The 26,151-nt window shown below is 38.1% G+C and overlaps 1 protein-coding gene across 3 annotated transcripts in view; it reads right to left on the reverse strand.

The window, feature by feature from the left end:
- AMMECR1 (AMMECR nuclear protein 1) overlaps positions 1 to 26,151 on the reverse strand; it is a 232,883-nt gene that overhangs the window by 43,944 nt on the left and 162,788 nt on the right. For 2 of the 3 annotated variants that reach the window (XM_035711827.2, XM_025431437.3), the window contains one exon: positions 19,834 to 19,944. The exons of the other annotated variant lie outside the window; for it this stretch is intronic. In XM_035711827.2, coding sequence (XP_035567720.1) covers positions 19,834 to 19,944 — 111 coding nt within the window. The remainder of the gene's footprint in view (positions 1 to 19,833; positions 19,945 to 26,151) is intronic. 3 annotated transcript variants of the gene reach the window in all.

The following is a 26,151-nucleotide window of genomic DNA, read 5'->3' on the forward strand; positions in this document are numbered from 1 at the left end:
CAAAACATCTGGAAAGTTCCCCAAAGGAGAAGTGATTACCCAAAAGTATTGCTAAATAGATGGAAGAGAAGATGCTGACTTGTATCATAATACAAAATTCAGTCAGTTTCCATTGTCTTAGATCAACAGATGTGCTGTTTACCTTTAAGGAAGCCTGGAATCTATTTTAATTCAGCCTTGAAACCCAGACATTCTTAGGTAATAAGTACAGATATTTAAATTCCATAACAACTGCCCAGTGTTTACAAACATTTATTTCTTTATAGCTTTCTCATTCACAAAATGTATATTTGGTTACAAGGAGGAATTTTGAGGGTTCAGCTGTACTTTACCAAATGTTATAACATCAGTGTTCCTTCAAGCTAGTGGTAGCCCTGTAAAAACGATCTTTTATATACAGTCTAAGCTTTGCCTTGTGGCATGGGCCAAAAGAAGAAGGGGTCTTGTTCCTCTACTGTTTTTACTACAGTTTCACATAAAATATTAAATACTATATAATGTAATAATATATTAAATTGTAGGCTCCTCAGGGGCGCCTGGGTGGCTCAGTGGTTAAACGTCTGCCTTTGGCTCAGGTTGTGATCCCGGGGAACTGGGGTCGAGTCCCAAATCGGGCTCCCCACGGGGAGCCTGCTTCTCCCCCTACCTATGTTTCTGCCTCTCTCTGTGTGTCTCATGAATAAATACAATATTTTTTAAAAAAAGAACAGAAAAAAAAAAGAACAGAAACACATTTCATATAAAAAGTCAATCAATCAATCATAGGCATCTCTGTCGCTACTATATCCTGAAAGAAAGCAATGTTCAATAAATTCTTAATTTAAAAAGAAACTCAGTGACTGTAAGATTAAGGTCAAAATCACTTTGATGTTAAAAATGACTCTTTTACACGCAATGTGTCAAACATGTGCCTCTTCCTGGGCTGCCGATTAGCAGTGTCATCTGCCCATCGTGAAACAGGAACCTTTAAAAAAAAGAAAGGAAAGAAAGACAAAGAAAAAGAAAGAAAGAAAGAAGAAAGAAAGAAAGAAAGAAAGAAAGAAAGAAAGAAAGAAAGAAAGAAAGAAAGAAAGAAAAAGAAAGAAAGAAAGAAAGAAGAAAGAAAGAGAAAGAAAGAAAGAAAGAAAGAAAGAAAGAAAGAAAGAAAGAAAGAAAGAAAGAAAGAAAGAAAGAAACAGGAACCTTTGACCCTGTCTTTTTTTTTTTTTTTTTGACCCTGTCTTTAATTCGTCCCTTACCCTCACTCCCCATACAAAGTCTCCTCTTGTTCTGGTGCTACCATGTCTCTGTTCTGTGGCTCCTTACATCCTTCCTGCTACTAATCTAATTCACATCTGTAGCATCTCTCATTTAGAATATTTAAAATTAGCCAATTCTTCTCTCATTTCTATCCTTGCCATTCTATTCTATATATAAGTGGCCAGAGTCCTCTCTGAATGACATTATTACCCTGCTGAAAATCTTTCAATGCCAACTTGATGCCTTGAGAAAAGACCCTGGCCCCGGTCTACCATTTTATCACCCACTATCCTCACTGGAGCTCAAGCCACACAGGGTTACAGTTCTCCCTCAAACAGAATGCACTGTTCTGTCTCCTCGCATTTGGCTCAGAAAGTTTTCTGGACACCTAATGCATACCTTCTGCACATCCTTAACTTTTCAATGTTGAAACGGAGTCTTAAATGTCCAGAGAGATTCCACTTAAATGTGAGTTGTTCTGTAAAACCTTCCCCAGCATATGCAGCCAGAGCTGATTTCTTTCACTTCCAGCAGTGTTGTTTATACATTTGATGTAGCACTCACTATGTTCTTCCGTGTCCTTTTGTGCACGTGTCCATCTCTCTTATGAGACTACAAACTCATTGGGCGAAGGGACCAGATAGATTGTCTCTATATCTCCACAGTACCGACCACAGTACCTTGCTCAGAGTTATGTGCTCAGTAAATGTCGAATGCACCTGAACAGATCTTATTTCAGCCTGATGTCATTGAGAAGCACGACTGTCAGGATTTATAATAAATTCTATCTTTAACTACAGCTGTGTTGTTATAATTGCAGCTTATTTAGAGAAAATACTGAATGTATCTTTCAATCAAGCTTTGAAACTATAGTAACTATTCTAAGTTTGAATTACCTTCTTAAGAAAAGAAGTAGAAAAAAAAAAAAGAAAAGAAGTAGAACAGCAAGAACACTGAAATCTGTAGTAAAATAATGGCCACAAAGAAAGCCCTTTTACAGTAGATTCAGCTGAACAAGTTCAGCCAATAAACCACAGTCTTTTTTTTAAACCCAGAATATAAAAAGAGCAATATTAAACATATTAATGAAGACAAGCTAGGAGACACTGGGTAACGCCTTAGTTCTCAATGAGTAACTGCTCCCTACTGCAGCTGGATCTGGATCTTCTCCTACTGAAGGGCTCAGTAGATTTGATCCCACTTAATTTCCAAGTCTGACAAAATCACAACTTGGAAGTGGCCTAACTACTGGCAATTGTTAAGCACAGTAAATCCCCTCTCCTTCTCTAATCCCCCTCAGAGGTCCTACATTCACAACTTTTGTTTGAAACCAGATGTTTTGTGGAAATTAACACATTCCTATTATTTTTTAACACATTCCTATTAAATGCATATAAACAGCACTTTTTTTTTCTCCCCAATGCAACTGAGCTTTGTAAAAGTTGAGCATTCTGTTTAATCTCCAAACAGTTTATTCATTACATAGATAGGTACTGCATAGTATATGGCTGGGGGAATGACAAGGAAAGTTGAGCTCAGAAGGAAATTTGTTCAGGAGCAAATATTCCCACAGTTGATAATTGAGGCTAGGATAGAGGCCACATCTCTCAAAAGGATTTTTTGTTTTTTTTTTTCAAAAGGACTTTTTTTTTTTTTAAAGATTTTATTATTTGAGTAAGAGAGAGAGAAAGCATGAGTGAGGTGGAGGGGCAGAGGGAGAGCAAGAAGCAGACTCCCTGCTGAGCAGGGTGCCTGACATAGGGCCCTGTCCCAGGACCCTGAGATCATGATCTAAGCCCAAGACAGACACTCAACTGACTGAGCCACCCAGGCATCCCTCAAAAGGACTTTTTTAAACTTGTTAATATAATGATCCAAATGCTATCACAATCCCCAGCCCAAAACTTCTTCCTTGGGGAAATGGGGTGGGGTCCTGTTTTGTTTGTTGAATTCAAGGTTTATTTCTGTGTCAACCCAGATAATCCACATGGTTTCATTAACAGAATTATTAAGGATAATTAATTAGATATTAATAAATGGCACAACATGAAGGCATGATCTGGGATCGCTTACCTGAAACTTTGGGCCCCCTTCACCCAAGGTGTTCAGCCATCACAGGTAGATCATTTCTGACAAATCACCACCCACTCATCTGAGCTTTTTAAGACTAGGAACTATAAAACTTCACAGAAATAGCCATCTCTCTCTTATAAGGAGTAAGAAAGTAAATACGTGGACACCAGTGCCATTGTGAATAAAGTATCCTTCGTGAAAAAATTCCAAAAAGCATCCTTATGGCACCAGATACTTGTAAGTTGCAACTGTGCACTACAAGCAATACACAGGATCTTAGGCTCCTTCTGGTTTTCTTTTATCTCATCTGTAGAATGAGTATGTATAAGTTTTTCTGTGGGAGCACATTTTTAAAAAAGTTTTGTTTATCTGCTTGAGAAAGAGAGAGAGAAAGAGAGAGAGAGAGAGAGAGAGAAGAGGGGGAAGGGCAGAGGGAGGGTGGAACCTGTTGCGGAGCTCGATCCCACAACCCTAAGATCAGGACCCGAGCTGAGACCAGGGATCAGATGCTCACCGGACTGAGCCACCCAGGTGCCCCTGTGGGAGCCCATTTTAAACTTTTCATGGTTACATTTTTTATAATAGCAGACCTTAACAGCTACAACTAGTGTATCTTAAATATTTTTTTAAATTTTTATTTATTTATGATAGTCACACAAAGAGAGAGAGAGGCAGAGATATAGGCAGAGGGAGAAGCAGGCTCCATGCACCGGGAGCCCAACGTGGGATTCGATCCCGGGTCTCCAGGATCGCGCCCTGGGTCAAAGGCAGGCGTCAAACCGCTGCGCCACCCAGGGATCCCTGTATCTTAAATATTTTGTCTGCCTAAAACCTCTCATAAGAATGAAGGGGTTTCAAATGACAGCTGATGCAGTTATAAGGCAAGTCATGCATCAAAAATATCTTGATCTAAGATTATAAATAGAAAATAAAACACAAAAAAATAAAAAATAATAAAAAAAAGAAAAGAAAACACAGATTTGTCTCACCTTAGGTTATGTTCAGGTTCCTCAAAAGGAAAGTGAATCGCTTCTGCAAATTAATTTTATTTTCCTCTGATTTACCTTTTCAGAGACTTGCTACCTTCATTGCTCACTTCCCTTGCATAGGCTATGGCTCCTGGTTCTTTAGTGATAGTAACACACCTAGCAAACAACTACTGTGGTATACTAAGGGAACTCACTCTTACTCAAATATTTATTTTGATCTATGCCTAATCCCCCACAGCTACTTAAGGGATGCAAAGGTGTAAAAAATTTAGCTTAGGTCCTTAAGGGACAAGCAACCTAAGTGAGAGAATCACGTGCAAAATTAAGGATGCTTCAAGGCAAGACAAATAAGATGCTGTACCAAAGGTACTAGCACAGTGTAATGAGCACACAAAGGAAGAAGCAGTAACTCTGGGGGTTTGAGGAAAACCCTGGGTGGATCCTTTGGGAAACAGAACTCTGCAGTGTGATGCTGGAGAGCCATGAGCATTTACAAAGTTATTTGCTTTGGAAATCAAAGACGTTCCTTCTGGAAGGTTCTCTCGGTCTTGAACTTAAAACAGGATACACCTCAGGCAAGAGACAGCACAGCAGCAATCAACTTGGACATCTAACTAGTTGGCAGAATTTCTGCTCTATCAGGCCCCATCACCCTTTCCTCTCACCTCTCTGGCCTATGCCACAAGTCTACAAATGACACTTAAGTGCACTGGTTAGCCTCTCTGACATCCCAGAAACTAAAAATGTTACTAACTCCTGGAGAGGCATCTTTAGCCTTGCACTGGTTTCTCTTTCATGGCATCATTAATTTGCCCTGTTGCCATGATGAGTCTCTGGTAATGTGGGACCTGAATATGTGAAATGATGACTTCATGTGCTGGCAACATTCTTTGAAATCCTATTAGGAGACATGAGACATGGACAATGTATCCAGCAACACTGCCATTCCTTTTATAATAATTAGCAGGCCATATATGAATTTTAAAAAATGGAAAGGTATTTTCCCTGTCAGGCTTTAAAATGCCTCTAACCTGAAAACAGACTTTTGATGATGTGCTATTTGTTTCAGATAAAGATGTTTTTAAAGGGATCAAGGGCAAAAACAAGATACAATGCCTAAGGTTCTAGTTTTCATTACAGTTTACCTCAAAGTTGATAATGTGCCCATAAAAGTCCCATATACAATTTTTTTAAGATTTTACTTATTTATTCATGAGAGACAGAGAGACAGAGAGAAAGAGAGAGGCAGAGTCACAGGCAGAGGGAAAAGCAGGCTCCACGTAGGGAGCCTGATGTGGGACTTGATCCTGGGGCTCTAGGATCACGCTCTGGGCCGAAGGCAGGCACTAAACCACTGAGCCACCCAGAGATCCCTACAATTTTTAAAAATGCATTTAACAAATCGCCCTTGCTTTTCAGATACTCAGATCCTCAAATCCCAAATGCAGTCAGAAAGAGACACAATCTGGATAGTTTCTTTTAAATTATTTTTTAAAAACCTTCTGATTATAAGACATCTAAGTATGGTACAAGAGACATCATCCATGTCCAAATACATCTAGTTCCTTCTTAAGATTCTTTTTTCATCTCTACAAGAAAAATGTCAGTCATGGATATATTTGTCCTCCATTTATATAGCTGTTTCTTGTTTTATGGTAAGTTGCCCCAAGGAACGTCAACTTGCAAAAAATGAAAACTAATGCCATAAATTTGATCTAAATTATGTGAAATTTGTTCCCTTAATTATAATTTCTAAGAAATGGACTAGTTTCTTACTCCTGAAATTCTCCCTTTTCAAACAGAAGAGCCAGGGCTTTAACTTACAGTCCCTTTATGGGGAAGCCTTCCCTAACCCCCTACCAAAGTCAGAGTAGATTTCAGCCAGGTTATACCCAATCGGAAACCTGAAGGCTGAACTCGTATTCCATGTAAACTTGCTGGGATGAGATGCAGGTGCCGCACAAAGCAAGTCAAAGCTTGAGAGGGTGGCCCTGAGGAGATGATCTGTCCTGAGGGGACTGAGGGGATCAGTACACAGACCTGGACCAAGAGGATAATAGCTGTGAAAAACACGGGCACATGAAGGAAATGGCATGTCACATGATTCTAAAAGGAAACAGGATCCAGGAGAAGTGGAGTAAAGACTGGAGCTTACGGAGTGCAGGTGTGAGGGATTTTGGGGATGCTGAGTCGAGTAACTGAGACACCACATGAAAAAAAGAGTTGTTCAGTGTTTATTTTTCCTATGAATGAAGGCCAGGGGATGCCGACTGAGTTAGGAGAAAAAATAGCTATAAGAGGCTTTCATAGGAGAGAGAGAGAGAGTAGTATACTCAGTGGCTGGGAACACAGACTTCAGAGCCAGATAGAATCAGGTTCAAATTCAGGTGCGGTCACGTATTAGCTGTGATTCAGCAAGTGCCTTAACCTAAGCTCTGTTTTTCACTAACTGTCATATAAGTGAAATACCTTCAATAGCACATATAACTGACACGATGAAATGAGGCAACTTACATGAAATACTTTGGATGGGTCCAACGCAAACAAACAAATAGAAGCTATTAGTGATTACTGTGATTAGTAAATATAACTAATAGTATGTTGGAGGCCATGTTTGAGGAAAAGAGAAATGTAAGATAGGAATAAATATTTTTATGTGTATGTATGTATCTGTGTGTGTGTGTGTGTGTGTGTGTGTGTGTGGGTGTGGGTGTATGTATTTGCTTTGGGTTTTGCTTTGGTCTTGTCTCACAGATTATGTTACTCCTGGAGTTTTGGTCGAATAGCTCAAAGGGTATTTATTCTTCACTTTATGGAAATATGCCAAAAACTCGATACAAGGCAGATAACTTGGGTGTTGAGACTCTACATTACAAATTGATTATTCTATTACAGGGTGCCTTGGCATGGTATGCTTCTTAACATGAAACTAATATAAATATGTTTTCCTACTTTTATAGAAGTCTTCTGTTGTGAAAGTTGTAGTGATGGTCCCAGGCAAATGTCGGAACACCTGTGTTCTCACTCTGGTTCCAACTTTGTACTATGAATTGTTGGATGGTATGAAAAGATCTTGTACCAGTTCTTTCTCAGAATCTATGTACTCTCTGGCCCAGCCAATTCCAGAAGTTTAATGTAAGCAGTGAGAGAAGCTGTGGCAGCAGCAGCTTCAAAGCTTTCAATAATAGGGGGCCAGTTACAGTTGTTATGGGTGGGTGGATGGGAGTCAGTTGTAAAGCTACATATCTTACTACTCTTCAATTTCTAAAGGCTCAGACATTACTCAGAGGGTAAGTTTAACCACTGCTGGTTAATGTGGCTTTCTATAAAGTGCTAAATATAGGCAATCTTTGACTTCTGGTGCTTCAACTAAAGCTATGTGGTAACTGAAGTTGTGGCAGTGGGTTTTGAGGTGTTTGAAAAGGAAATGGCTTACTTAACTAGTAGTGAGATCCAAGTCAATGGAGATACTCTGATAGAAGCTCCTTGCCCATTTCTTGGGAGATTTTACGAGAGATTCAAGTATCTGTTAAGGGTTGGACTGGAGTTACTTGCGAGGATTCCCTCCAACTCTGTGGTTCCATGGTGAGCAACAATTCGCATTGTGCTTCTTCAATCACTTCTAGCACCTATCCCAAAGAGATCAGCCTTATGTTAACTTGCTTTCTAAAGTGTTCTGGATAAGCATCCCTATCTCCAGGATCAGTCTAGGATCCCTGTCCCCTGGATCAGTCTAACTCCAACTGGCATTAAATTATCCCTTTCACTACCAGTCAGAATCAGAAACTTCTAATAGCTCAAGTACAGTGGCAGCAGGGAACAGTGACAAAGGTGACCTAACTGAAGCAGACAGAAAGGAAGAGAGTGGAAATAGTTATCTGGATCAAGTTGCTCTACGAAGTGATGACACTTTTTCTATTCATTTGCCTTGATATGGCTTGGTAAACTACTGCTGAGGGTAATTTCAAAAGGGAGAGACAAACGTGTAAAGTTAATCATTACAAACCAGTGTGTCAAGTGGAGTCATAGAGGCCTGAACAAAGTGCTGGGCAGACAAAGGGATTGGCCAATTTTCCTGTGGGAGTGTCAAGGGAATTTCACAGAAGTAAGGAGCAAGCTGTGTCTTGAAGGATGGGGAGGAGTTGACTGGGTAGGAACAGAGAGATACGTGGTTGGCAGAGAAAAAATGGTTCAGAGCCAGAGAGACATGAAAGACATGTATTTGGGAAGTGGTGGATAATTTTGCATGGCTGGAATGTGAGGTTAGGAAAGGTGTGCTTCTTAAGAAGGATGGGAGGAGGGGTACCTGGGTGGTCCAGTTGGTTAAGCATCTGCCTTCAGCTCAGGTCATGATCTTGGGGTCCCGAGATGGAGCCTGTTTCTCCCTTTCCCCCTCCCCACTACTTGTGATATTTTTCTCTCTCAAATAAGTAAGTAAAATCTTGGGATGCCTGGGTGGCTCAGTGGTGGAACATCTGCCTTTGGTTCAGGGCATGATCCCGGGGTACTGGGATCGAGTCCCGCATCAGGCTCCCTGCAGGGAGATTGCCTCTCTTTCTGCACATGTCTCTGTGTCTCTTATAAATAAATAAATAAAATCTTTTTAAAAAATAAGTAAAATCTTAAAAAAAAAACAAGAAGGATGGGAATAGGAGATGGGCAGGGGTGAGGCAGGGGCAGACAGAGGGTGATGGCACTGTAAAGCATTAACTTCACTCTAATTGAAACAGAGCTTTTGGAATGACTTTGGTTTTTTACTCTAGGCAAGACAGGAGGGACACAGGGGGACTTCTCATCTCAGGCATCAGGATTAACAGTCAAAGAGGAGAGTTTAGTCTTGCCAAGGGGTGTGTTCATGCCCAGTGTGGCTACTGGGGTAAGTGTGCTACTCTGAGCACTAATGAAGCTCTGAAGAGGGAATTAAAATAGCGTGAGAAGCACGCACGTATGCTTAGACCACACACACACACCCTAGTAAGCAGATTCAGGAGGCACCAGAGCATCTCCAGACACCACAGGTAACAACCTGACAATGGGGCCTTTTAAAAAAGGGCCTTTTGAAAAGAGCGGGTATATTTTACCATATGTCCTCACACATTGGTGAATTTAACATAGTCCTCCTTTCACCACAGAGGTTGGAAAGAGTGGCTTCGAGCTGAAACCCACTGGTATCTGAGATGACTCCCTCTCCTGGCCACTGTTCTTGATTCGAAGTGAAACTCAAGAGAGGAACAAATGAACAAATTCTCCTCTGAGGCCAGGGATGCAACCAGAAATCTCCCCCTTTGTCTATAACATCTCCAGGCCCCCTGAAACCCAACCTGTGTTGGCATTTTCACTTGCTACTCCAAGGAGCTTTTTCCCCCACATCTTGTTGGCTCTCTCCAGAGGGCTTTTGAAAAGAAATTAATTTTAAAAATATCCTCATGTTTTTTTTTAAGATTCAAGGCAATTATTTTTAGAACTATTTGGGAGAAATCTCATGATTGGGTCTTCCAAATGTAGAGTGTTTCCTATTGCTGAGACAAGGCTGAAGTTTTGGGTGTGGTACTGAGTCATCTGCACGCTCTTGTCTGAGCCCCCTTGGAAGCAGGTGCAGTCTATGTTCAGCTGAACAAAGTGACCTGGCCCGCATGGGGACTGAACCCATGACCTCATTAGCAGTGTTGATCTAACCAGCCACGTGTGGTTATTTACTGCTCTTATATGCGACACCGTTCCACTCATTTCAAAGGATTAGCAGATTTCTCCAGACCTAGGTGAGCAAATCAATCCCCCTCAGCTAGGGAGCAACAGAAGGTCATCTTAGAAGAATGGCTTTGATTTAAAGCAGCCTAAAGAAGTTTGTGGGGATTTTTTTTTACGTTTTTCTTTTAATTCCAGTATAGTTAACATACAGGTGTGTTATATTAGTTTCAGGTGGACAATATAGTGATTCAGCACTTCATTCATCACCCAGCAGCCTGAACAATTTGAAAGAGACTTTCCTCCCATTCTCAGTGAAGCAGCAATAGTTGAAACCTTTGAAATAAGCTTTGTGGACCATATATAAAGCAGTCCTGAAAGTCGCTGGGTATAGCAACAGGAAGCTGAGTTCTGGGCAATCCCTTTAATCAAAGCTTCTGACGAATTTATTTTTATGGCTTTTTCTAATCTTTTCTTTCACCACTAGGAAGGACACAAAAGTTGGCATTTCAATGTATAAATTAAAAAATGAGGGTTAAAAATGGTGATGTCATGCTGATCTAATTTCAACGATGAAGCCTATACTTCCAATAGATTTATTTATAGGATAATTTTGTGAGCTGAGGTAAAAAGTGTAAAAGAAATAAAAATGAGGGGAATCCCTGGGTGGCTCAGTGGTTTAGCGCCTGCCTTGGGCCCAGGGCGTGGTCCTGGAGTCCCGTGATTGAGTCCCACATCGGGCTCCCTGCATGGAGCCTGCTTCTCCCTCTGCCTGTGTCTCTGCCTCTCCCTCTCTCTGTGTATCTCATGAATAAATAAATAAATCTTTTAAAAAAGGAAATAAAATTGAGCTTTCTGAACATGAGACAAATTGTAAAGCTACACTTCACGACTCTACTATATTTTCTTCACTTTTAAATTTTAAACATGGAAAATGCAAATTTGATACTAATAATTAGAGCCTCATTCTCTCTTTTTTTTTAATATAGTTTTTATTTATTTATTTATTTATGATAGTCACAGAGAGAGAGAGGCAGAGACACAGGCAGAGGGAGAAGCAGGCTCCATGCACCGGGAGCCCGACGTGGGATTCGATCCCGGGTCTCCAGGATCGCGCCCTGGGCCAAAGGCAGGCGCCAAGCCGCTGCGCCACCCAGGGATCCCCTAGAGCCTCATTCTCAACAGAATATGCTAAATACCATTTCCCATCTTTAAAATTTCTCAGCATCCATGAAATTCTTGTTCCAACAGAACTTTTCAAAAAAAGTCTCCATTTGTCCATGCCTATTTTATTATATAGTATGGGTTCTTAAACTTTTTTTGTAAAGCAGCAGCTCAGATAATGTAGCTCTCTTTAGGATAAGACTTTTTTTTAAGATTTTATTTATTTATTCATGAGAGAGACAGAGAGAGACAGAGACACACACACACACACACACACAGAGAGAGAGAGAGAGAGAGGCAGAGACACAGGCAGAGGGAAAAGCAGGCTCCATGCAGGAGCCCTATGTGGGACTCGATCCCAGGTCTCCAGGATCAGGCCCTGGGCTGAAGGTGGAGCTAAACCGCTGAGCCACCAGGGCTGCCCTAGGACAAGAGTTTTATATCGAATGTTTGATCTTTATGTAAAAAGTGAGAGAGAATGTAAAAAAAAAAAATCTGGAAGTTATTTCTACAACAAATATATCTACAACATGAGATAGAGGGCTGACTAGTGTTTTAGACTTTAAAGAACACAAAATTATTATCAATGATGAAAATGAAAGTTTTCCAAAGGCTACTATTTTGGATATCCACGTGAGGTGGTTTAAAGTTTGAAGGAAGGCAAAGAATACAGAGGAAGGCTTTGTTTCTTTACCTTTTAAGGAAATCTTTGAAAAAGTATTTTCTCATGCTTATAAAATAGGAACTAAAAATTTAGTATTATTTGCTGCACCATGTCTCAATATTCAGTTATTTTAAAGTACTAAAATTATTAGTAACACTGTCCCCTAGAAGTGTTAACACATTATTTGGGGCAGCCCCAGTGGCTCAGTGGTTTAGCGCCGCCTTCAGGCCAGGGCATGATCCTGTGGACTCAGGATGGAGTCCGTGTTGGGCTCCCTGCATGGAGCTTGCTTCTCCCTCTGCCTGTGTCTCTGCCTGTGTGTGTGTGTGTGTGTGTGTGTGTGTGTGTGTGTGTGTGTGTGTGTGTCTCATGAATATATAAATAAAATCTAAAAAAAAAAACATATTATTTGTATGATACCCTAGACAGGAATAATCGCCATGAGCATATATTGGTGTAAGCATCTTATTCTTCCAGGACACTAAGATACAAAATCTCTTCTCTTGTTCTTTCAGGTCCTCATGATTCAAATACTTTAGATACCTATAAGTAGATTCATTATTTATTTTGTAAATGTTCAGACAAAAATAAATATATTGTTAAATGCCTACAGTATGATTTTAGACTGCATCTAATATAATAATGATTTCACACAATTTTGTGTTCTAATTTATCTTTACCACTTCGGTCTTTCATCTGAAAAAAAAAAATGGAGACAGTCTCAAGCAATGATTCTGACGAAAGGAGGTAGATATCAATTTACTATACTGAAACAAAATATGAATTCATTTTAATGGGACAAGAGAGAAATTGAATCTAAACTATTAACTTTTAATTTTCTTCATTTGCCAAGCATCAGGCTATAACTCAACTGGTTCTAGTTAGTCTTTGGTGACCTGTGTATTCACCACACACACTCTTTTAAATGTGCTCTATTTCTGGGGTTTTAATTTTTCAATAATAAGTTCATTTTTCCCTTCAAAATATATATTAATCTCTCAAAAAACTCAATACCTTGTATATGGTACTTTGATATTAATAATTTATACATGTCCTTGGGATTTGGGACTTTTTGTCCATATGGATAAAAACAAAACAAAAAAATGGTTTAGTGGTTTTTATTTTTACTCCAAGTAGACAAAGGATGGGCCAAATGAAATAATTTCATTAATTGCTTTAAATGTATTTCTACTTTTATTGCAGATGTACAGTATCTGTTCATCCAGTGCCACCTCTGACTCTTTGGCAAAAATCACCTTCTATCTAGGGCTATAATTATTTATATAACTTACTCTTATCTCTCCTACTATATTATAAATTCTTAAGGGAAAATTTAGACTGGATTTGCAGGATGAGCTGTTTAAACGTGAGTAAAGGGGAAATAGCAGCCTCCCAGGGGCAAAGAATAGGGTCAATTTTTTGTAGTTTACTCTCTTATGAAATGGAAGAACCAAGAACTCTGACATTGCAAAAGCCTATTTTCTGCTTCTCTCACATCTTCACCTTTTTACAGATGGCCTATTCTGCTTTTTCTACTCAAAGGCATTGTGCCGGGGATCCCTGGGTGGCGCAGCGGTTTGGCGCCTGCCTTTGGCCCAGGGCGCGATCCTGGAGACCCGGGATCGAATCCCACGTCGGGCTCCCGGTGCATGGAGCCTGCTTCTCCCTCTGCCTGTGTCTCTGCCTCTCTCTCTCTCTCTCTCTCTCTGTGACTATCATAAATAAATAAAAATTAAAAAAAAAAAAAAAAAAAAAAAAAAAAAAAGAAAACAGAATAAGGGAACTTTAAAAAAAAAAAAAAAAAAAAAAAAAAAAAAAAAAACAAAGGCATTGTGCCTGTGGCCCTAAAAGCAACATGGGGATTCCAATGGGATATCTGAAGATCTGAAAGATATGATAAGGAATTGGAACCTGACATTCTCACTACACTTAATTTCTGCAGTAGTAGGTGCTATATGAATTCAGATCATTCTCTATAATTCGGGAGCCATTACCCATACTGGGAATGGTTCATACTCTTTAGTTTTCTCCTTCCACATTCTGCTGGCCATTTTTCGGCCACATCTCTGTACATTTAGCACAACCATGGAACAATGAAAGAGTGCATTAAACTAGTGGCTAAAAAGAGGATTCCAGATATCCACAGATTATATTTAATTGTGCTACCTTATGAATAATTTTTAGTAGAGGGTATATAACAATCTAGGTTTCAAACTACACCTTAAATTAAATGCTTACACAATCTGAGAAACAATTTCTCATTTGGTAACTTATACACTAAAACTGACAAATTTTAGAAGTCAGGCCAACCTGCCTTTTGTACAAAGGCAACAAAATGTGGACAAATTAAGCTAATTAAGTTTGCATACTTAATTTTTGATACTTCTAATTTATTTTTCCAAAAAGCATATTTTAACCAGGAGTCTTGCCACAGACACTTGCCAAAAGTAGTCTAGCCTGAGCATCTCCAGAATGAGCCTCCATGACAATAGTATAGTTAGAAGTGACTCATGTACAGCTTTTCTTTTTATGAGAAAAATCAATCTGGGTGATGCTACCATGAGCACTAATATTAAATAAGGTTGGGTGAGGGGCTTGTTTAATCTAATTATTCTCAATGAGCCGAGTCCAGTTACCTAAAATAATTAAGAATAACAATGATCACAAAATAGTCCCCTCTGAGAGGGAAAAACATAATTATGCTGCTTATAATGGTTTTAGTCTCATATTGCCTTAGAAAAATGACAGATGATAACACTAAACACAAAAGCGAATTTGGTTTACAACAAATCTAGTCACCCAGAAGAACCCAATCTAGCCAGGGCCTTTGAAAGTAATAAAGTAGGTCTGTCAGCTCTTTCTAAAAGCTCAAAAATCCTAATAGAAAATGAACATTTGTAACATAGAAACAGTCGATCTCAATATCTCTCTCTGATACACACACACACACACACACACACACACACCTCTCATTCACAAAACAAACTCCAAAACAAAACACATCACCTTTTATGTGGTCACCCTGTTCTTGAGAAACGAACAAACCTCCATTGCTAATTTCTCAGAATTAAGTAAAGCAACAAAGTGGCATGGTTCAGAATCAAGCTCCAGACACTGCCCACACACCTGCATAATTATTTCACTGCTGAGAGGTCTAAGTCCAACAAAGTAAATGAGAAGAAAAGATAGTCTTTTAAGTTTGATGACAGGCCACATTTCTGTTTTACAAAATAAGAACATCTCTATTATTCACTTATATGTTCCAGAAGAATTACCACCAACTTGAATTTATATAAGGAATCAGACCTATGCTTTGCTGGTCAACATATTGGCCAAAATTTTAAGGAATCTTTGTCTGACATGTTTGTGTTCATCTATGTTAGTTGTGATTCTCTTCCTATAAAAGTATATGCTCTAAATACTAAAAGAAAGGAAATAAGTTTGCCTCAGCTTTCTTACATGTAATGGCCATAAATGCAAGTAACTTGGCAAATACTAGACATTGTTCTTCACCTGGGACTAAGAATATTTCTACTTTGAATCTCTGACCACTAATAAATATAGTAATTTGTGGACCTGAACATGTCACCATGGATAACTTCTATAAATAATTCTGAGCTCTCCATCCTGCTTCTTATTTGCTCTAAGCTTTTCTGCTTTTACCCAGAGTCTCCAAGGACAAGGAAGGAATAGTCTATCTCATAGTTCTACATTATAATTCTCACAATCTTTCTGCTATCTACACAGAAATTATGCATTTTTACAATTGGGAGGAAATCAGCCTATTTATAAGGTTTCAGTTCAGTCTAAAAGTTTCAATTAGGAGAACATAAACTTGACTATGACAAGTGTTTTAACTTTAAAACTGTATGTTTATAAATTAACTTAATCTATGATAGACATTTCATTAAAAAGGACCTGGCCAATTTTAGACTTAGGTTTTAGAGATCAAGGGACCATAAACAAACTAGATCATTGTCTTCTATAAAATGGTTAGCTTTTTTTTTTAAAAAAAGGGTCCTCAACCAGATATGTGTATGCCCATATTCATAGCATCATTATTTGTAATAGCCAAAAGGTTGAAGTCACCCAAATGTCCACAGATGAATGGATAAACAAAATGTGCTAGATATACACAATGAGATATTCCTCAGCCTTTTAAAAGAGAAGGATATTCTAACACTTGCTACAACATGGGTGAACCTTGAACTATGCTAAACCAAATAAGACTATAACAAAAGGACAAATACTATACAATTTCACTTATATAAGGTATGTAGAAGAGTTCTATTCAGAGACAGTAAGTAGAATGATAGTTGCCAGGGGCTGGGGCCAGGAACAATAGGGAGTTTAGTGGGTACAGACTTTCAGTTAGGAAAGATGAAAAAGTTTTGGATATGAACGGTAGTGATGGTAGCACATCAATATAAAGAATTATACACTTCCCTTTTATCCCTAAACCTCTATGTTCATTTGATTCCATTTGTAAATTTTGTGGTTTATGGTCTTTTAAGATTGAAGAACAAATTTCAATAATCAGCAATCGTCATGTTTTAAAATAATTGTATTCTTCTCAGAGTCCAGTCCATTATTTATGTGTGGCCAGAGAAAACAATTTCAAAACATACAGAAGGATATTTTTGTAATAAGCATTGTCCCTTTGTACAGTACTAATCCAAGTCAGTTTTCTTCTGACTAGTCTATACGACCCTGTATTATATACTTTTCATAATGCTATCTGTAGATTTTCTGGAATTTAAATAACGTGCCAAAATTTCAATCTTAACTCCTAACTAGATTTTGTGAAGAATTATCAATCCATGATTTATACAATTTATAGTAACTCTCTTTGAAGTTCATTATTTTCACAACAAATCTGCAAAACACAATTTCTCAGAAAAACTTACATTGTCTTATCTTGAATGTTGTAATTAAGAGCTTGGACTTTATAGTCAGATGGCCTAGGTTTGAATCCTGGTTCTACCACTTACTAGATGTGTAAGTGGATAAATTACTTAAATTCTGTAAACTGCAGTTTCCTCATTTTTAAAATGTGGCATTAATACCTGAGTTGTAAGTAGCATGCATATAAAGCTCCTCTGAAGTTTCAACAAAGTTTTTACTTTGCACGTTTTAATAAATGACAGCTATCAATAATACCATCAACAGCACCTTGTAGAAATGATAAGTGCCTCCTATTTAGCTGAAAGATATTATGCTGCAACTTTTTTAAAGATGACTCCACAGTTTTGACTCTAAGCTGAATCTAGAAAAAAAGAGCAATTGTAATATTGTAAGATGTGTTTTCTTTTGTTCATCTCTTCCAAATAACTACATTCTTATTGCTATATAAGCAAAAGGAATTAAGCCAAACAGAAGCAAAAAGACAAGGGGGATCCCTGGGTGCTCAGCAGTTTAGCTCCTGCCTTCGGCCCAGGGCGTGATCCTAGAGTCGCAGGATCGAGTCCCGCGTTGGGCTCCCTGTATGGAGCCTGCTTCTCCCTCTGCCTGTGTCTCTGCCTCTCTGTCTCTCTCATGAATAAATAAATAAAATCTTAAAAAAAAAGTCAAGGTATGTACATGTGTATACACACACATGAACACACATATCTACTGTGCCATACACCATTTCAGGAAGTTGTATAAAAACATGAGAAGAAAGTTGAAAAATAAACAGGAAGACCATAGATTACAATGAAGGTAACCATATATACAAATGCAGGCAAATTTCCAAGCTGAGCTATTTGAATGTTTCATTCAGAGTCACATTATTGTCAGAAAAATACTAAAATTCTTCTGGTAATACCCCTAGGAGACAGATCCACAAGTCCGGAAAAGTTGAATATTTTCATCCCTTCTTATCAGTGTAGGTAAAGATTTCATCTTTTCTTTAAACAAAACCAAACTCTTACTACAGTCACTACTACTAAGGATTTCTAAAGTGTATAACATTTGATACTGGGATTTCTGCCACAATTTCATTAGAAAGTACAAAGGGTTTCTGTACTATCCACTTGGACTTTTCAACTATAAAGAAAAATGGAAATTTTATGACAGACTTATATTTCTAAAAATGTATTCCTTGGGATACTAATGGCCTAAGACAATGAATGGAGTGGGAGGATAAAAGGGTTCTGTGGTCAAAAGAGTTGAATTGGGAAATGCTGCATTCTAGATCTCACTCAGAGACTCACAACACTATTGACGTAAAAGGTTCTGAGAAGTCCTGCAGTGAGCACAGCTGCTTAAATTTGCTTAACCAGTGTTCCCCAATTTTATTTGGCTATAGAATCCTTTTTTTCCAAGCAATAACCAAGGAGCCAGTGTTCCTCATAACAACTTATTTTAGGAAATGTGTAATAAATTGCCTTTGATTATATATTAAAAAAGTAATTTTGTATGTACTTGTCCCAAAGAGGTAGTCTCTGGCAGAATTTGCTAAAGTCCCAAAATGAGTCCATGGTATTTCATGTCAGGAAAAAAAAATCTAACTTGCTTAGACTAGCATTTACGCTATCTTTGGCAAGTTCAAGTCATTTCTAGAATTCGTGTTTTGATCTTTTTACTGCCTGTATGTTCTTAATCAAGTCCAAACACTCAATTCTAATGCCTGTGCAAATATAAAAAGTGAGGGTGACCCTCCAAGCCTTTGCTTTTCTTTCCAATTTCACTGTAAGCTAAGAAAACCCTGTAGTTGTGAGCTGTACCTTCAAATATAAGAATACTAAACTCAAAAAAAAGAATACTAAACTCAGTTACCAGTATTTTATTAACTGCTACCACAAGCTGCATTTATACAATCCTATAATAAAATAATGAATGTTCTGCAATGTTACTCCAGAAGCAAAGTAGTGACTGGATATTATTTCATTCCCCTAACACCTCCCTAACATCCCTACTAAGTATATAGAACAAAACCCTGTAATTACTACTTTATCTGTTGGAGGTTAAGCAATGTGCCCCAGGTACCAACAGTCAGCAGGGACCAATTTGTTGTTGGACAGATACTTGTGCATATTACAACTATAGAAATTGTATCAGATAATCACCCTGAAATATGAACAAAAACAGGAAATTCCTTTACTAATAGCTTATTATTTAAGGAATTTTCTTCTTTTGAAATAATTCTGGAACATAATTTGCTAGAAATCTAAACTTGAACCAAAAAAAAAAAATCAGATGGCATACTCGATAGCTTTTTGTGCGTTTGGAAATTAAAAACAAAGCCTTAACAACTGCAATGAGGCATTCATTACTTTGTCCTTGTGTTAGACGAAACAAAATAAGTAAGCTACAATTAATTCTGGGTAAAGTGTGAATGTGAATGATAACACTGCCAGGCTGTGGCATCCCTTTCTTCCTAGGCTCTCCCCTCCATTGCAGGAGTACATAAAAGTGCAACAATACATGTAAGATGACATCAACAATTCTTACAAAGCCTAACAGAGAAGACACAGTGTTATTAAGGAAATAATACATTGTGGTAAGCCATTGACTTTTGGGCATCCATTTTCAAGTTATACAAAATAAGCTGGCCTTTGAAGGAAGACACTTTAGGGATCCCTGGGTGGCGCAGCGGTTTGGCGCCTGCCTTTGGCCCAGGGCGCGATCCTGGAGACCCGGGATCGAATCCCACATCGGGCTCCCGGTGCATGGAGCCTGCTTCTCCCTCTGCCTGTGTCTCTGCCTCTCTCTCTCTCTCTCTGTGACTATCATGAATAAATAAATAAAATCTTTAAAAAAAAAAAAAAAAAAAAAAAAAAAAAAAATGAAGGAAGACACTTTAAAACATTTATGGCAAAATACAATGTAATTACAGTATTTTATATTTTGATAAAATGTGGCAATAAAATTTTACCAGGGATAAGGCAAATGTTGAAGAGAAGGAAAAATCTGATGTGAAAGGAGTCAAGAATGTTAACAATTTAGTAAAGCAAAGGAGTTAAAGTATCAGGTTCAAGTTTCATAAGTTTTTTTTCTTTTAACGTAGAAGCAGAGGTAACAAAAATTGGTCTTCACCTGGTAAGTGTGTACTCCCTGAGTCCTGAATGCAAGTTCATGGCAGAAAAAGTACCTATGCATCCACGCAATCTTTTGTCTCGACCAATCTTCCATGTTACAAACAGTGGGCTGTAACGGGAGATAAAAATAAGGTCAATCCATCAATTCAACTCAAGACAGTTATTTATTGAATATTTATCATATGCATGGTTAGGTACCTGAGACATAAAGACTACATGACAGGCCCCCAAGGGGCTGAGTCTAGCCTAATGGGACTGCATTTAACAATAATTATATCTGGAATGTACTGAGTGTATTCTATATGTTAGGCAGCATGATAAATGTTTTAAACAAATTATATTAATCCTCATCAACAACCCTAAGAGCCTGAGTAATTCTATTACAAACATTCCTATTTTACAGATGAGGTAGTCCCACAGTTAATATATAATGAAATAATAACTACAACCTGGACAAAGCCATAACCAGCATGGCCCAACAGCTTGAGTCCTCATTTAAACTTCACGTTATTGATTGATTTGTTAAGTCTAGTTTAGAAAAAAAAAAACCAACCCCCAAATTTCAACAAATACTGAATATTATGTATTATGAATGGTGCTACAGGAAATACAAGATTGCCTAAAACATCATCAGAGTGCTCTAGGAGCCAGTACAGAAGGCAGGCATGTTCATGATTAACCAACACAGGCAAAAGAAAATAAGTGCTATAAACTATGCTAAGATGCCATGAATGAAGCCACAGGGATAGAAGAAAATTTCAATTGGGTTTGATTCCCTTCAGCTTGACCTAGAAAAATAAGTAGAGTTTGGAAAGGTAAAGGGCAAGAGCAAACATTAACAAAGTAAGACTCTGAAACCACAAAAATTATTATAATTTTTAGGGAAAAGTATGGCCAACAAATGCAATCTCTCAAGCATCAAATACGATGGCGTCAAGAAAGTTCTGTAGTTTTATTTTATTTTATTTTTTTAAATTTTTATTTATTCATGATAGGCACACAGTGAGAGAGAGAGAGGCAGAGACACAGGCAGAGGGAGAAGCAGGCTCCATGCACCGGGAGCCTGACATGGGATTCGATCCCGGATCTCCAGGATCGCGCCCTGGGCCAAAGGCAGGCGCCAAACCGCTGCGCCACCCAGGGATCCCAGTTCTGTAGTTTTAAATGAAGTTTAACATAGTAGGTATTTTGGATCCTGTAGCAAACCAGTGACAGCCTCAATTAATGGTTGAGTCTAGAAACAATTCTAGTTAGAAGCAACTTTATATGTCAGTTTGTATGAGATAAATTAATTTACACATTTTAGCACATTGTGTAAAAAAGATAAATACCCTAGAGTTGGGGGTGGTTCATGTTAATGTGAGTATTCACAGTATTATGGGTATAATATAGTACATTTCTGCTTTCTAAAAATTTAAATTTAAATTTTAGGGGGACATACCATATGTTATGTATTTCTAATAATATGCTGTTGAGTTGGAGAATACATTCTGTATTTAAAGTACTCTCTAGTCAGTCCTCAGCAGTTGGGTGAGAAGATCCTGTTCAACTATTTCAATCACCCATCTCAAACATTTAAATAATGCCAAATTCTGACAGGTGGTCACAAAGACAGACAGGTTCCCAAATAAATAATGTGTACAAACCAGGAGCAATGCTAAGAGTTGCCTTCTTCCAAGAAACAAATGTCCAGATGCATTAAAAAAATGACTAAAGTATGAGGCCAAATGATTGTCAATGTTAGTATTCAAGTGTTGGATGACCTACATTAAAATTATGAAGATAAAAAGCAAAAGGAAAATTTGAGGTTTTCTGCTTCTACATCATATGAACCTAAACACCTTATAACTTGAGACAAGATACTGATGCTCCACTTGGAGCATTTCTCTAATTGCTCTTGACTAAGAATTGTTAGGAAGACAAGAATTAGACGTATAACTCATGTTAATACTACTGTCTTTAATGATGAATTTCACCTCTATTTTTCATTTTGTAATTTGGAAGAGTCAATGTCAGCAACAATTCTGTGGACAGTAAGATGCCACTCTTCTCCCATAACAGCACTGATACAAATCCTATCTCCATAATATGTCTCTTGGCAGATTCAGAACAAAGTGAATCACACTATAACATATATATACTAAAATGTCTTTAAAATACCATGATGGCTTTTTGATGACCTGGAACTAAATAGTGTATTCTCTTCCTCAGTGACTTGAGTAAGAAACCTAAAAGTGTGAGTGAATTAATTTCCCATCAAAACCTCTAGAGATGAAAGTCATTTAAAAGTGCTCTACCTGGGTGCCTGGGTGGCTCCATTGCCTGGGTGGCTCCATCGGTTAAGCATCTGCCTTCAGCTCAGGTCATGATCCCAGGGTCCTGGGAAAGAGCCCTGCATGACACTTCCTGCTCAGCGGGGAGTCTGCCTCTCTCTCTCTCCCTCCCACTGTCCCTCCCCACCACTTGTTCTCTCTCTCTCTCAAATAAATAAAAATTTTTAAAAAGTGCTTTACTTTCAGTTATCTTATTTATCCCACTAAAATATATATGTAAATCATTCTTCCATAATCCTGCCTATTCAAGCAAACATTCAAAACGTGTAGGGTAAATAGAAAAAGAATACAAATTAACTACTATATTATGGAATATGTTGGAGGGCATTCAAAACACAGAGTAGGGAAAATGATATACAGTTTCTTATAATGCTTGCTATCACTGATGAAGGGATGATGAATTAGGATTAGAGTGCTAGAGGATAAGCTGCATTTCGCCAGACAGGCTGGGATAAAAGATACCCCATAATAAGCAAGGGCATGGAGATGTAAAAGAACATAGCACTTTCAGAGAACATAAAGTAGTATGATAATCTTGATAACTTGCTGTGGTCTCTTGCAGATTTAACATTCTCTGAATCTTAGGAACTGTTGAACATTTGTTCTCAGGAGCCCTCATAACAGGTAAAGCAGATGCAGAGTTGTCTACACTCTCCCTGTTCCTTACCTGCCCCTGGCAACACACGCTTTGGGGGTTGGTATTGCGGGGAAATATCTGTGTCAAAGATGGGAGAGATTGCTACTTGACAACCTCACTGTGTGTAGAGCAGATGCCTGAAGATGGAAGAGATTAGACTTTTAGGAGACAGAATACAACTATGCCTTCACAATCTGGGGCTCTAATTTCTCATTTACAAATGCTCATCCAGCGTACATTATCAAGAACACATATGTGTTCTGTGTTCGAACAAAACACAAACAGACTCATAGATACAGAGAACAAATGGATGGTTGCTGGGGGGGGAGGAGGATGAATCAAGTCAGTGAAGGGGATTAAGAGATACAAGGCTATGTTATGACAGCTTAGGGAATGTAGTCCATAATATTGTAACAACTTAGTATGGTGACAGATGGTAACCAGACCTAATTGTGGTAGCCATTTCTGAAATGTATGTAAATACTGAATTACTATGTTGTACACCTGAAACTAATACAATATTGTATGTTGATTATTCTTCAACAAAAGAATTTAGAAAAAAATTTTTTAAAGAACACATATATGGAATTGAAAAAAACAAAACACCTACAAGCAACATGTCATGGGGGAAAGAACTTGAGAAAAGAAGCATTTTAAAGTACACTGAAACAGAATAAACATCACTGAGCACAAAAAATTCTATCTGGTGTGTGATAACTACTTTGTACAGGACAATGACTATGGGAACATTCAATATATATGACCTAAAAATAGCAACAATGCACAGAGGAAAGAAATAGGCAATTTCATCCTCAAATGTGTTATTAAAATGTGTATAAGTTCTCAAAAGGACTTATGAGATCTATGTAATCAGAGATAGATCAAAGTAGAAAAAAGGGATTTGAGCCTGTTGAGAGGAGCTGCTTAGTGACAAGGAACTCAGGAAAAGAGTTCGTAGTAAGACAAAGATTGAATGTTTTTGGAAAATGCTTTTACCATATGGTTTGAAGCCACCTACATACACTGAAAAAAAAAACTACTACAAGCTATAAAGGGGCTCAAAATGAAATGAAATATTAATGGAAATGTTTATCTGAGAGTAACCAGACATAGCTTTTTAAAGCATTTTCCTACTTGTGAACATTTTGTACCACTACGTTCTAAGAAACCTTTGGAGGAAAGTAAACTCTCCATTTTTCCAAGTCTGTAGACAGGAACAGGAAGTAACCACCTAATCTAGGTGAATCCTCTCTGCCAACTGGCAGCCAATACCATCAGGTCAATAGTACTAGCTCTCAGAGAAACGTAGTTGGAGGGATTCAGCAAAAGTACAGAAAAGCAACTTAAATATGAGCAGAATATTCTCAAGCCCAAGTGGCAATGCCACTGCCTATGCCCCTCTTTTTTTTAGATTTTTATTTATTTATTAGAGAGAGAGTGCACAAGTAGGGAGAGAAGCAGGCAGAGGGAGAAGGAGAGGAGGGCTCCCTGCTGGCTGAGTGGGACTCAATCCCAGGACCCCAGGATCATGACCTGAGCTGAAGGCAGATGTTTAACCCACTGAGCCACCCAGGCGCCCCACTACATCCCTCTTTTGAGACTACTGACGCAGACCAGAACAGATTAGACACATATTTGTGGGAGAGGGGTACAACTATGAAAAAAGGCGTATTCACAAAGAATATTTTACCATAAATCCTATCCCCCCTCCATACCACAGCAGAAATAGGTTAAATAGGTTGAATAGGTTAATTTATTCTTCTTTAGAATGAGATTTGTAGCGGGTAATGTTAACAGGATGATATCAATCCCTACCAATATAATGCTAATTACTATAAATGGGTATTCACCAAGGTTATTAATATTACACATATATATGGGAAGAGAGAAGCTACCTAGCATGGTTCTTTTCTTTTGCCATCAAATAATGATGGCTTTTCAATGATGCTCAGGTTCTTCTGCTACTTAACTCAGTTATCCAACTAAATTACACATAACATCCAACTCAATACTGTAATTCCCCAGGATCTAGGAGCTCAGAGAAAAACAGAAATGGTAGCGTATTCTTTCCACCACAAGGTTAAAACATTTCACTTCCTGTTTCAATACAAAGAAGTTACCTACCTCATTTACAAATCACAGAAACTCCACATTCCATTTGTAAAAATGTACTCAATGTGGTTAAATCCTTTATTAGTCTATTTGGGTTACCATAACAAAATACACAGACCAGGTGGCTTAAACAACAAAAATGTATTTTCTCAATTCTGGAGACTGGCAAGGCCAAGATCAAGGATCCAGTGGGGTTCTGTTTCTGGTGAGAGCTCTCCCTCTGGCTTGTAAGTGACTGCTTTGTAATCACTTGGCCTTTTCTCTGAGCATGCAGAGAGAATGAGCCTGTGTATACAAACTTGCTAGCGGCTTTTCTTACAAAAACACTAATCCTATTGGATCAGGGACCCACCCTTATGACCTCATGTAACCTTAATTATCTCATTATAGGCCCTATCTCCAAATACCATCACAGTGGAGGTTAGAGTTTCAACATATTCATTTTGTGGGGCCATAATTCCATCCATAGCAAACCCCTAGCGGGAGTTTTAGCACATAGTTCATAATTTATATAATTACCTAAGATTGTTAGATGAAGGAAATTTTAGGAGATTATATATTTCCTCTTGATTTTACAGGTAAAAAATGAAAGTGATCCAGGGTGATTTAAGTGGAGAGTCACCTCACTAGCTAGTAATAAAACCTGGCTAGTTCTTCAAATCTTACTACCAATGTCATTTCCCCCCCCAGTATAGGGAGATAAAAAATTGCAAGTAGCAAAGCTAGATGTCTTCTAAGATACCAGAGAATAGGAAATTCTTAGGAATACATAAATCTTATTCTCCACCTCCAAGGAAGAGAGAGAAAGATTAGCTAAGAAGATACCAGGACACACTAGAAATGGCTGGATCAGCCTAGACACACTAAACCAACCTTGTAAGTATAAGCTTCTATACTATTCCTGTTGGAAGTCCACAGCAAAACCTATTTTATCTTTGATGGCCTCCCAACACCCTTTCTGACTCCCTCTCAACCCTCTTTCTTCACTTTTTTTCCTCTTGTCTAGCCAGCCTTCATCAAACTCAAGTGATCTAATAGCTACAAATTTGGTCCAATCAAAATTCCTGCCAAATGAAAATTTCCACTTACCACCCCTTAACAATTATTTAGCTAGGTATTGATCTGTTGAGATATTATGTTAAGGTATTAAGTTAAGGTATTGAGCCTTAACTCTTCCAGGTAATCTGAAATTCAAATTAAGAAACCTTAAAGGGAGAACAATAGGAGGTGGTTA

The sequence above is a fragment of the Canis lupus genome, chromosome X (genome assembly GCF_003254725.2).
Source record: "Canis lupus dingo isolate Sandy chromosome X, ASM325472v2, whole genome shotgun sequence".
NCBI lineage: Eukaryota > Metazoa > Chordata > Mammalia > Carnivora > Canidae > Canis > Canis lupus.